General features: G+C 47.7%; 1 protein-coding gene and 1 long non-coding RNA gene across 9 annotated transcripts in view; one reads left to right on the forward strand and one right to left on the reverse strand.

Annotated features, from left to right (window-relative positions):
- Positions 1-12,658, reverse strand: part of NTN4 (netrin 4) — a 130,393-nt gene that overhangs the window by 72,214 nt on the left and 45,521 nt on the right. For all 6 annotated transcript variants that reach the window (XM_051845776.3, XM_089308791.1, XM_070052724.1 and 3 more), the window contains one exon: positions 611-889. In XM_051845776.3, coding sequence (XP_051701736.2) covers positions 611-889 — 279 coding nt within the window. The remainder of the gene's footprint in view (positions 1-610; positions 890-12,658) is intronic.
- The window catches only part of LOC149123585 (uncharacterized), a 161,864-nt gene that overhangs the window by 62,175 nt on the left and 87,031 nt on the right, over positions 1-12,658 (forward strand). The gene's annotated exons all lie outside the window — the stretch shown is intronic.

Here is a 12,658-nt window from a genome sequence, read left to right on the forward strand (position 1 = left end):
TTAACATACTCAGTCCTGAGGGTACAAAGAACCGCAGGGTCCCTGCTCTCAGGGAGTTCACAGTCCCCAGGGGCTGCGGACAAGCAAAAGTTGTGACGGGCACTCAGGAGATGTGTGCACAGGGGGGAGAGCGAGGCTGGCCCTGCCTGAGGGTGAACAGCAGGTCAGGCCGCCCTTCGCAGAGGAGAGTCACTTTTCATCCTCCCGGCCGGACAGCCAAGATACGGGGCATTAAGTTGAGGCTCTTCTTATTCCCCCTTCAAATGCTCAACAATGGTCCCCATTGACCGCCGAAGCTGCCTTCTGTGTGATAATGCCACTAACATGATTCTGCTACCGCTCACCTTACGCTTCATATCTCAAGTTCAAGGTACCAGAAACTGGCATGGGTGTTTTCCAAGGAATCTCATTATCCTGCCTGAGTAGAATTCTAATATTGAAGTTTAAGAACCAAGTTAATACATCCTTTATAGGATGGGCATGGAGAAATGGGGCAGCAGAGGAAGACAGGAGAAGCACCACAGAGACCAACCCCCTGGGAACTTAGATTAGCAATGCCCCAAGGATAACAGCGATCTGTTTTTCTTCAAGAAGGACTGGTTTTACCCACCACGTGGAATGCTCCCGGGGCCTTGACAGGTCTGAAGCCGTCAACAGGTACACACTGATCAGCATGGCCGTTGCAGAAGCAGCTGCCCTTGACAATGAAATCGTAGATGGCATAGTGTGTGAAATGCTGCGGCTTTGTGTTCAGGTCATTCCTCTGACAGGGACAAGACTGTCTCTTGAGCAGCTGCACACGGAGGTTGGTGATCTTCAGCTGCTCCTGAACTTTGGCGCTGTAAGGGTTCTCGGCATCGTAGGGCGGTGACAGCGCTCTGAAAATAACCTGTAAAGAAAAAGAAAACACCACGTGTGGATAGGGCTGTGCGCAGACCCGGACTTGTTTGCGCAGCGCAGTCTCGGTTTGATTTATACCTTTCGTTATCTGGGAGTGATAAGATAAGGCGGGGATGTTGGACCTTGATCACACCTGGGCCAGAGCTGCCCTGTTATTCGGAAGAACAGATGCACCGCCTGTTTGCAAACTGAACTACACCTGGAGTACCCGGCAGAGACCTGGCTCCTGAGATGAAGGCAGCCATGCGCCGATCTTGGTGGAAGAGCATTCTGGCCAGAAGGAACAGCAAGTAGACAGGCGCTGGAGCTGAGCAGAGCCGGGCTTGTTCAAGGTCAGTATGATTGCAGAGCAGTGGAGAAGGGCACGGCGGCTGGCGTGGAGGACAAGGAGCAGGTGCGAGACTGACATGGACAGAGCCCTTTGCAAGGCATGGTGGGTTATTCTAACTGCGCTGGAAGCCACTGCCGGGTCGTAGGCACAGAAGGGCTAGGACCTGAGCTACACTTTCTCATTGGATGATCTGTTTCTGCGAAGAGAACCGGCTATGAAGGTCAATAACAGAAACAGGAAGACCAACGAGGACCTAACTGCACAAGTTAGGATCCAAGAACTTACATTTCTAGATGAAGTTTGATCTTTCAAAAGGCTAAGCCGGTACTAATTGTGGTCACTATTGCTATAGATATTTTTTGGTTCTTTCTGGAACTACCTTCCAAGTTTGTGGCCTTTGGAATATCTGTACTGGTAGGAGATACGAGTGTGCCTTCCTTGAGGGTAGATTTGGTTTCTTTATTTTATTTATTTTTTTTTTTTTTTGACAGGCAGAGTGGACAGTGAGAGAGACAGAGAGAAAGGTCTTCCTTTTGCTATTGGTTCACCCTCCAATGGCCGCGGCAGCTGGCGTGCTGCGGCTGGCGCATGGTGCTGATCCAAAGCCAGGAGCCAGGTGCTTCTCCTGGTCTCCCATGGGGTGCAGGGCCCAAGCACTTGGGCCATCCTCCACTGCACTCCCTGGCCACAGCAGAAAGCTGGCCTGGAAGAGGGGCAACCGGGACAGAATCCAGCACCCAGACTGGGACTAGAACCCGGTATGCCGACGCCACAGGTGGAGGATTAACCTATTGAGCCACAGTGCCGGCCGGATTTGGTTTCTGAAATTAATCAAGTCATTTGAAACCAATTGTGCTGAGGACAGTGGCAGATAGAGGGAAATCAACATGGCTTTTGGTCAACTGCAAGACTTTTAGTGTTGGTGATCAGGTAGATTCTGAAGGCAACTTAAGACTAACTGTGAGGAGGAGAGCAGAGGGAGGGAGGCTCAGAAGCTATGGACTTTGACTACCCGGAGGCCTCTGGCATGTGTGTGAGTCTCTACATTATATGGGGGTAATTAAAGAGGCCCTGGCACCACAAAGAAGTGAGAAATGTCTAAGGTGACAGATATACCAATTAACCTGACCTGATCCTTACACCTTGTACACATGCATTGAAATGCCACACTGGGCCCCAGAAATGGGCACAATTACTATGTGTTAATTAAAAAGAAAAATAAGGGTGGGCTTGTGGTGTAGGGGATGGGACCCCACTCAGGATGCCTGCATCCCCTATCACAGAGTCCCAGCTCTGCTTCATGCTGATGGGCACCTTGGGAAGCAGCAGGTGATGGCTCAGGTAGTTAGTGTCTGGTCACTAACAAGTGGGTGGCAGGTCCCCAACCACTAGAGCCAGATGATGGCCCAAGCCCCTGGGCCCCTGCACCTACATAGGAGACCTGGATAGAATTCCTAGCTTCTAGCTTCGCCCTGGCCCAGACCTAGCTATTGTGGCCATTTGGGGAGTAATTCAGTGGAGGAAGGATCTCTCTCTCTCTCTCTCTCTCTCTCTCTCCCTCCCTCCCTCCCTCCCTCCCTCCCTCCCCTTCTCTCTCCTTTCTCCTCTCTCGCTGTCACTCTGCCTTTCAAATAAGTAAAGTAAATGTTTAAAAAAAAAAAGCAGATTGAGAACCCTAAAAAAGTAATTATTAATAATAGGCTGTAGAAAAACTCCCATTTAGAAGTCTAAAAGTAACTTTTCAGAATAAAAACAACAGGACATCTTTAAGGAATACTTTGGATATAAAAACTTCATTTTAGAAATCCATTTTCCAGGGCTGGTGTTGTGGCGCCAAGGGTTAAACTGCCACCTGCGACACCATTATCCCATATGGGTGCCGGTTTGAGTCCCAGCTGCTCCACTTCCCATCCAGCTCCCTGCTAATGTGCCTGGGAAAGCAGCAGAAGATGACCCAGGTGCTTAGGCCCCTGCCACCTACATGGGAGACCTGGATGAAGCCTCTTGGCTTCTGGCTTTCAGTCTGGCCCAACTCCAGCCACTGCAGCTATCTTGGGAGTGAACCAGTGGACAGAAGAGCTCTTTCTCTCTCTGTCTCTCCTTCTCTCTCTGTAACTCTGCCTTTCAAATACATACATTTCAAAAAAAGAAAAGAAACAGATTTTACACCAGAAGTATGAAAAGGCAAGAATTAGATGTGTAGAATCCCTCCTGCAGGTATATGGGGGCAGAAATGTCCTCAGTGAGATATATTTGGAGGAGGAGGAGTGATTCCATGGACACTTGGCCCTGTATAGCCTGCTCTCCACCCAGTGGCCCGGATGATCCTCTGTAAACAGAAGTTGGATCACATCACTCCCTTGCGTAAAGCCATCCCTACACAAAGAACTCCCAGTTCCCTTATCATAAAATGCCAGTTCCTTATAATGGCCTTGATTTTCTGACTACCTGCCGACACGCACGTGTAGCTGTTTGTTGATTCACTGCCGTCCCAGGCTAGAATGTACGCCTCAGGAGGGCAGTCGCAGCTTGCCCCAGTCAGTTTTGGGCACATGAATGAATGAATTGCAATGCTGCTCTTGGCATTGATGGAATGGGTGAGGACTTCAAGCAACTGCTTTTAGAGGATCCTGAACAGATGCATGTACTAGATGTCCTTTGATAGAAGAAGGTGAGAGGTAATCAGAACAAATTATTGAAGAACTATTTGCTTGTATTTCTAGCTGGTTTTGAACTTGCAAAACTTGGAAAAAGTTGTCTCTTTAGCTCCATTTATCCACCCGGAGCATATTAAGAGATGAAGTTTTCCCACAAAGAATGTGGCCGGCATTTGGGAGCCGGTGCGGCAGTGCTATCTTTATTTGAACAGCTTACATCAGAATAGGATTTCATCTCCTGAAACATCAAATTCAAATGACGGTGCTTATTACTATACTCATGGCAGAAAAATTCAAAATACAGAAGAAGCCACTGTGGGTTTCCTATGGAACCCGTTTTCAATATCACATCCCCGCACCAGCACTTCTGTTACACACCCATGACATTTGATATGTTCCAAATAACAGAAATGATGTGGGGACCTCCTATTTGATCAACCACTGTTACACAAGGACCCCAAAAAGGAGAAGCCAGGGCTATGCAAATAAGTCTCCCAAGGAAGGGTTTCTGGGGTGCGCTGTCTGCACTCCCTTCCTTTTCCTGAACAGCGGTGGCATCTGTTTGCTCTCTCGGTTCCTGTCACGTATTTGCCCTTGACATCTGCCCGCATTCCCTCTCCCCTCCCCACCGAGAGCTGCCCGGCCCATGCAAAGCTAGCGGAAGATGTGTCAAGGTCTGGAGGAACTTAGAAGCTCTCTGGCTTCCTGAACCCAGGCGGTGGGAGCTGAATGGCAGCTCTGTGCCGGGTGTGCGTGACACCACAGTTGGCACACAGCTATCAGCAGAGAAGGGGACATCGTGAGCCCTGAGGCCGCATGCTGGAAAGGAGACAGCGGAGCGCCCACAGACACAAAAGTGGACGGGAATTGAAACCATGAAATCTTTTTTCCAGAAAGGAGACGCCTTCATCTGATACCCTGGGAAATGGCTCTCCCTTCCATCAGGAAACAAAGAGCACACCAGTCCAGATGCTGCGAACTGCTGGCAGGTGGCCCTCTGGGTCCCACCCAGCTTCTCTGCAGACTTCCCCAGAAGAAGCCTGGGTGCACTGCTGAAATGCAGGAAGACACTGTGGGAAGGCCCTGCCTCTCAGCTGCCTTTTCTGGCTTTTGTCCCCGTTAGGCACAGGATGTGTCTACGGACCCATTGCTGTTCTTCTGTGTCTGATTACTTCTGAACGTCCCGTGCCAACAAGACATCTTCAGAATGCCAGGGAGCAAAATTTTTTGGACTAGGATGGAGCAGCTTTGATATTTCCAGCCTACCAGTGTTGTTGGTCAGGACTTCATGATCTGAGTTGTTTGAATTAACAAAGTTGGTTACATTTTGATGTATACTGTTCTACTCATTCCAGAAAAATTCAAAATGTAGAAGATAGTAAGTACCCACAGTATGACCCAGCCCAATGATCAGCCAGAGATATGACTTGCTAATAGCTTCCCATGAAAACTTCTGTGCATATACACACATATAAACTATGTGAGTGTTCTCATAAGCCGTAAATAGACCTCTCCATCAGCGGTTCTCAGGGTGTACCCCCCAGACCTATAGTGTCCCTACACAACTTGTTACACGTGCAAATTCTTGGACCCTCAGATCAGCCAAGTCAAAAAATCCCGCAGTCCAGGTCCAGCATCCTGTTCTACAAGGCCTTCCGGTGACTGCGATGCAAATACAGTCTGAGACGCACCTCTGCATAATTCAAAACTCTGCTTAGAATTCCACTGCGTGCCTCTGACGTAATTCAGCCAGGCTGTTGTTGTGAGGCAGCGTGGTTGTTGTGGTCATTTCGGTGTAACCAAGCTCGGGGAGCAGTCTTGTAGCTGAAATGGGAATGTATATAAGAATTTCCTGAAAACACGTCTCCAGATGTGAAGTCAGTGGGGCAAAGGAAATGCCTCATTTTTAAAATCTCGCCTTCTGAGTGAGTCATGGACACTCTCCTTTTCTTTTTAAATTTTATTTAAGGTATACAAATTTCACATATTTCATGTATACAGATTTAGGAACATAGTGATACCTCCCACCCTACCCGCTCCCTAGCCCCTACTCTCACCCTGCTTCCTCCTTCTCCTAGTCCCTCTCTTAATTTTTACCATGACTTACTTTCAGTTTACTTTATACTCATAAGATTAACCCTACACTAGTAAAGAGCTGAACAAATAGTAAGAAGAAAAAACACCCTGTTCTTCAAGTAAAGACAAGGGCTGTACACAATCATGGAATCTCAAAGTGTCAATTTCACTCCTATACATTACCTTTTAGGTACTCTATTAGTTACCATAGATCAGGGAAACATGGTATCTGTCTTTTTGGGACTGGCCTATTTCACTAAGTATAATGGTTTCCAGTTGCATCCATTTTGTTGCGAAAGACAGTTTCATTCTTTTTTATGGCCAAGTAGTATTCCACAGTGCACATATGCCAAAATTTCTTTATTCAGTCATCAGTATCTGGGTTAATTCCATATCTTAGCCATTCTAACTGGGGTGAGGTGAAACCTTGTGGTTTTGATTTGCATTTCCCTGTTGACTAGTGATCCCGAGCATTTTCTCATGTGTCTGTTTGGAGTCATGGGCAGTTTCCTTCTGTAATCTTTAGAATCTTTCCACTTCCCTGGCCTTGCCTAACTTTTCTAAGCCTCTGTTCCCTCAAACTTGGCCTGAGAATCTGGATTCTTGGCTCAAGTCTGCCATTTCTTATGCCCCAGTGTAATGAAGAAATCCTTAAAAAATCCTGGACGTGGTAAGCCCACCTGTGTGTATCTATAGCTCATCTTTCTTTTCAAGAATATTCACAAAGAGACCTTAATGGTAATAATGAGAATTAGTAAAAATAGCATTCCTTGTATTATTTATGCTCTCACTGACATGGAAATTTAAACAGAGACTCCATACAGCATACGAAATTCTTCACACATCATATTCTACACGGTGAACAGAATAAGGAGTGAAAACTAAGTACATCAAGAATCAAGGAAGTCTTTCAGAATTGATCGATACCTTGCATATTGCTCTATACCTAACATAGCATCATTTATGTTGAATCATAAGCATTCAACAACAATTCAGGAACTGTGGTTATTCCATTAGAAGCATTTCTTTTTAGCTGCTGGCTTGAGGAATATTTCAGGTCCCAGTTGATTATCCAGCCTGTGGACTCCTTGGAACTCGCTCCGTCCTTGACAGCAGCTCTGCCCCAGTGTGTTGTCAGTGACTATTTACTCATCTGGATCTCACATTAGACTCCACGCTCAGAGCGCAGGGTTCTTGTTTGGTTAACAGCTGCTTCCCCCGGCATGTCCCACAGTCTCGGGCACACTGCAGCGTTTCAGTCACCACTGCATGATTACATAAATGGACGATTCCTCCCATTTCTCTTTAGGAAGGAGAAGCCCAGCAGGGAATAGTGCTTTGATGAATCCAGAAAGCAAGATGCTCTTACCACAAGCCCTGTGTCCTCTTGATGAGAAGTGTGTGATCACACACACACGTATAAATACCTGTGTAAAGAGACACAGTCCACTTCAAGTGGCTGTATGGAATTTCTCATATTCTAAGGAGGAGGATCAGGCAGCCATGAACAAACAGCCAAAGACCAAATAGTAGGTCTGTTTCACGGCTCCTGGTCTAGTTTTCTTATCTACTAAAAACGGAAGCTTCAGGGGCATGACTGCATTTGCTCTGCTTGGGTTTTGAAATCCTGGACACGTCCTTGCTCTCACGGAGGCAGCTTCTGGTTTCCAGGATGGTCATGGTCTCTGTTCTTTGTTTTTCTGTCTCAGTGGTTTCTGCTTCAATCTTTAGTCGCTTTCTGCTGTGTGTCTTCTTTACCTTTTCTAGTCTCTCACAGTGGAGCCCGAGATCCTTCATTCAGCACCTTCCCCTGCTGAGTATTTCCTTAGTGGCACCCCTCACATTTGGATGCGCTGTGGTTTTATTTTCATTCCATTCAAAATACTTTCTGATGTTCTTTTTGATTTCTTCTTTGACCTAAGGGTTCTTTGAAGGCGAGTTTTTCAGTTTCCAAATATTTGGGGATTTCCAAGATACCTCCCTGGTATCATTTCTAAAATCATTTCCCTGTGCTCAGAGAACAGGCCTAGTGTGCTGTGAACACTCTCCTGTGGGCTGGTGATTGTGGTGCAGTCGATGGCCTCTCTGAGCAAGTGCTCCTGCTGCTTTGAAAAGGAGTCGAGACGTCCAGCTGTGACGATGGACTTCTCTGTGCATCCTTGCGGCTTCCGCTTCATGTGTTTTGCTGTCCTGTCACTGGGAGCATAAACAGTGCAGACTCTCATGTCCTCTTCATGAACTGATGCCTCCCTCACCATGAAATGGCCTTCTTTTTCTATTATTCTCTTTTTTAAAAAAGAATTTATTTACTTATTTGAAAGGCAGAGCTACAGAGAGGCAGAGGCAGAGGCAGAGAGAGAGAGAGAGAGAGAGAGGGAGGGAGGTCTTCTATCTGTTGGTTTATCTCCAAATGGCTACATCGGCCAGAGCTGAGCCAGTCTGAAGCCAGGAGCCAGGAGCTTCTTCTGGGTCTCCCATGTGGGTGCAGGGGTCCAAGGACTTGGGCCATCTTCTATAGCTTTCCCAGGCCATAGCAGAGAGCTGGATCGGAAGTGGAGCAGCTGACTCAAACTCAGGACTCGAACTGGCGCCCATAAGGGATGCTAGCACTGCGGTCCGTGGTTTTACCCACTAAGCCACAGTACCAGGCCTGAAAGGTCTTTCTTTATTCCTGGTCTTTGATAAGAAATTTACCTTATCTGATAGTAACACTCATCTGGCCACTCTTCTATCAAAGTGTTAGCATGCTATATTTTTTTCCAACCTTTGACTTTTAACTTAGCTGTGTCTTTAAAGTGAGTTTCCTGTGGGTAGCACAAGTTGATCTTTTTAAGTTTTATCCAGGGGCTGGCGCTGTGATGTAGTGGGTAAAAGCTACTACCTGCAGTGCCGGCATCCCATATAGGCGCCAGTTCGAGTCCTGCTGCTCTACTTCTGATCCAGCTCTCTCCTATAGCCTGGGAAAACGGCAGAAGATGGCCCAAGTGCATGGGCCCTCGCACCTGTGTGGGAGACCTGGAAGAAGCTCCTGGCTCTTGGCTTCAGACTGGCTCAGCTCTGGCTGTTGTAGCCATTTGGGAAGTGAACCAGCAGATAGAGGACCTCTCTCTCTCTTTCTCTCTTTCTCTTTCCCTGCCACTGCCTCTCTGTAACTCTGTCTTTCAAATAAATAATTTTTAAAAGATGACTTTAAAAATAAATAAAAGTTTTATCCAATCTTTAATCTATACCTTTAATCAGAGTATTTACATCTTCTACCTTTAATATGAAAGCTCCTGCAAGTGTGTTTAAATCTACCATCTTTCTACTTGTTCTGTGACCTGTTCTTTTTCTGCCTTCTTTTGGACTGAATTTTGAGTTCTCATTTGTTTGTTTATTATTACTTTTTTTAAATAGTAGTTCCCTTAGCGTTTATAGCTTACATCTTTAACTTAACACAGTCCACTTTTGGGTAACATGTGCCAGTTTACATGTACCATTAGAAACTTACAATGGTATACTCCCATTTCCCAGCCCACCAATCTTTGTGCCATTGTTGTTGAACATTTTACTCTTATATCTATTAGAAACTCTACAACATATTGTTAAGGCAGTAAGAGAAAAAAGGGCTGGAGCTATGGCATAGCAGGTGGTGTAGCAGGTAAAGCTACCACCTCTGGTGCCAGCATCCCATTTGGGTGCTAGTTTGAGTCCTGGCTGCTCCACTTCCAATCCAGCTCCCTGCTAATGTGCCCGAGGAAGCAGCGGAGGATGGCTCAACTGCTGGGCCCTGCACCCACTGGGCCAGCCCAGTCATTGTAGCCATTTGGGGAGTGAACCAATGGATGGAAGATCTCACCTTTTCTCTCCATCTCCTTCTCTCACTGTAACTCTGCCTTTCAAATAAATGGACAAATCTTTTATTTGAAAGGCAGAGTTAGAGAGAGAGAATCAGAGAGATAGAGAGTGAAAGCTTCCATCAGATGGCTTACTCCCCAATGGCTGCAATGGGCAGAACTGGGCTGATCTGAAACCAGAAGCCAGGAGCTTCTTCCAGGTCTCCCATGTGGGTGCAGGGGCCCAAGCGCTTGGGCCATCCTCCGCTGCTTTCCCAGGTAATTAGCAGGGAGCTGGACTGGAAGTGGAGTAGCTGCAGGTGGCAGCTTTACCCGCTTCACCTTGGCGCCAGCCCCTGGATAAATCTTTTTTTTTTTTTTTAATTATTTTCATCTACTTGAAAGGCAGAATTGGAGCAAGAGAGAGAGACAAATATCTTCCACCTGCTGTGTCACTCCTCAAATGCCCACAGCAGCCAGGGTAGGCCAGGTTGAAGCCAGGAACCCAGAACTTCACCCAGGTCTCCCATGTGGGTGGCAGGGCCCCAGCCACTTGAGCCATCATCCTCTGCCTCCCAGGATGCATTAGCAGGAAGCTGGATTGGCTGGGACTTGAACTGGCACTTTGATATGGGACTTGGGTATCATGATGCCCTCCCCTTCCCTTCCCTTTTGGAAGATATTTTTTGCTGGGTATAGAATTCTAAGTTGACAACTTTTTTCCCAACTACTTTAAGGTTTCTGTCCCACTCTCTTCCGGCTTGCATCATTTCTAACAAAAACCTTTGCCATTCTTATATTTGATATTCTGTACATAATGTGCTTTTTCCCTCTGGCTGCTTTTAAGGGTTTCTCTTTGCCACTGGTATTTAAATAACTTGGTTATGATGTGCCTTGAGGTACTTTCTTCTGGTTGCTGCACTTCTTGGATCCGTAGGCTTATAATTACAATCAAGTTTAGAAAAATTTTACTAGTTCTTAAATCTTCTTCTGCTCCTCCCGCCCCCTGCTCTCCGGTGTGGCTTCTGGCTGCCCATGTATCAATCTGCTTTACGTTGTCTGCAGCTCACCAGTGCTGGGCTTCCTACTTTTCCTGACTTCTGTCTCCCTGTGTTTCCTGTGGAGACGTGTATTGCTATGCATTTTCCTCCATGGTGTCTGCGTTGCTAATCCTCCTTGGCATATAACTCGTCTCAGACATAACATTTTTCAGCAGTGGACATTCAGTCTGGATCTGATTCCTGACCTTTCCTAAGCCCCTGGTGGCTGTGATCATTTTGTTCCCCTCTGCCTTGGAAGCATAAGGAATACAGGTAAACAACTATGGTGACGTCCTCAGCTGTGAATTCTGTCGTTCGTGTAATGTCTCAGGTCCGCTTCTGTTGATGTCGTTTCCTTTTCATTACGACCTGTGTTTTCCTGCTTCTCTATAAACCTCAATTGGCTGCTGGACACCGTGTATTTTTCCTTGTTGGGTGCTGGATATTTCTGTATTCTTGAGCTTTCTGGAAAGGGGAGGAAAGCAGTTAAGTTCCCTGGAAGGAGCTGGATCCTTCGGAGGCTGGCTCTTTAGGGGAGACCGCTGGAACCTTTAGTGTCGAGCTGGTTCTGCCCCTCCAGCCAGGCGATGCCCTTCTAATTCAGGATGAATCCGAGGTGTCCACCTGGGCTGGCTTCCTGGTCCTGCAGCCTCGAGCCATTGTCCCCTCTGGCCTTTGGGGTAGCTTTTCCTGGTCTCAGGTAGTTTTCTTAAGCACATGTGTTGACCCGTATTCAGCTGGAGGTTGAGAGGGCCCATTTCTGGATCCTCTCCCAGGGTAGCGCTTCTCTCTCCGGAACTCTGCCCAGCAAACTCCAGCCACGTTGGCCTCCTCAGCCACTCAGGTCCTTAACGGAGCAAATCCATCTGCTCCGCTGAGGTTCCTCCTCACCGCCCTGCGGCCTGGATCCTGCCTCTAGCGCCCTCCTCTCGGGGCCGCTGTCCTCTGTGGCTTAGGTCCAGCACCCGATAACTGATCTCTCACAGTTTGGTCCAGTTTGGTCGTCGTTTCAGGCAGGAGGGTAAACCTGGTCTTTGTCACCCCACCCTGGCTGAAGGATAAAGTCTAAAACCCCGAGGCAGCTGAACTTCTGTGAAACACAATTTATGAACTATATGTGGACTAAGCCCTCAGTTTTGTACACAAATATATAGAAATAACATACTGCAAGTTTTAAAATAAGGCTAGAAATGTAGTTATATTTAGGTGATAAAAAGGCATGAGATGGGACTGGCACTGTGGCGCAGTGGGTTAACGCCCTGGCCTGAAGCGCTGGCATCCCATATGGGTGCTGGATTGAGACCCGGCTGGTCCACTTCTTTATTTATTTATTTATTTTTATTTTTTATTTTTGACAGGCAGAGTGGACAGTGAGAGAGAGAGACAGAGAGAAAGGTCTTCCTTTGCTGTTGGTTCACCCTCCAATGGACGGCGTGGCCAGCGCGCTGCGGCCGGCGTACCGCGGCTGGCGTACCGCGGCTGGCGTACCGCGGCCGGCGTACCGCGCTGATCCGATGGCAGGAGCCAGGTGCTTCTCCTGGTCTCCCATGGGGTGCAGAGCCCAAGGACTTGGGCCATCCTCCACTGCCCTCCCGGGCCACAGCAGAGAGCTGGCTTGGAAGAGGGGCAACCAGGACAGAATCCGGTGCCCCAACTGGGACTAGAACCTGGTGTGCCGGCGCCGCAAGGTGGAGGATTAGCCTAGTGAGCCGCGGCGCCGGCCTTGGTCCACTTCTGATCGAGCTCTCTGCTATGGCCTGGGAAAGCAGAAGAAGATGGCCCGAGTCCTTGGGCCCCTGCACCCTCGTGGGAGACCCGGAGGAAACTCCTGGCTCCTGC

Source organism: Oryctolagus cuniculus, chromosome 11 (assembly GCF_051225735.1).
Source record: "Oryctolagus cuniculus isolate XC-2025 breed Fujian yellow rabbit chromosome 11, ASM5122573v1, whole genome shotgun sequence".
In the NCBI taxonomy this organism is placed as follows: domain Eukaryota; kingdom Metazoa; phylum Chordata; class Mammalia; order Lagomorpha; family Leporidae; genus Oryctolagus; species Oryctolagus cuniculus.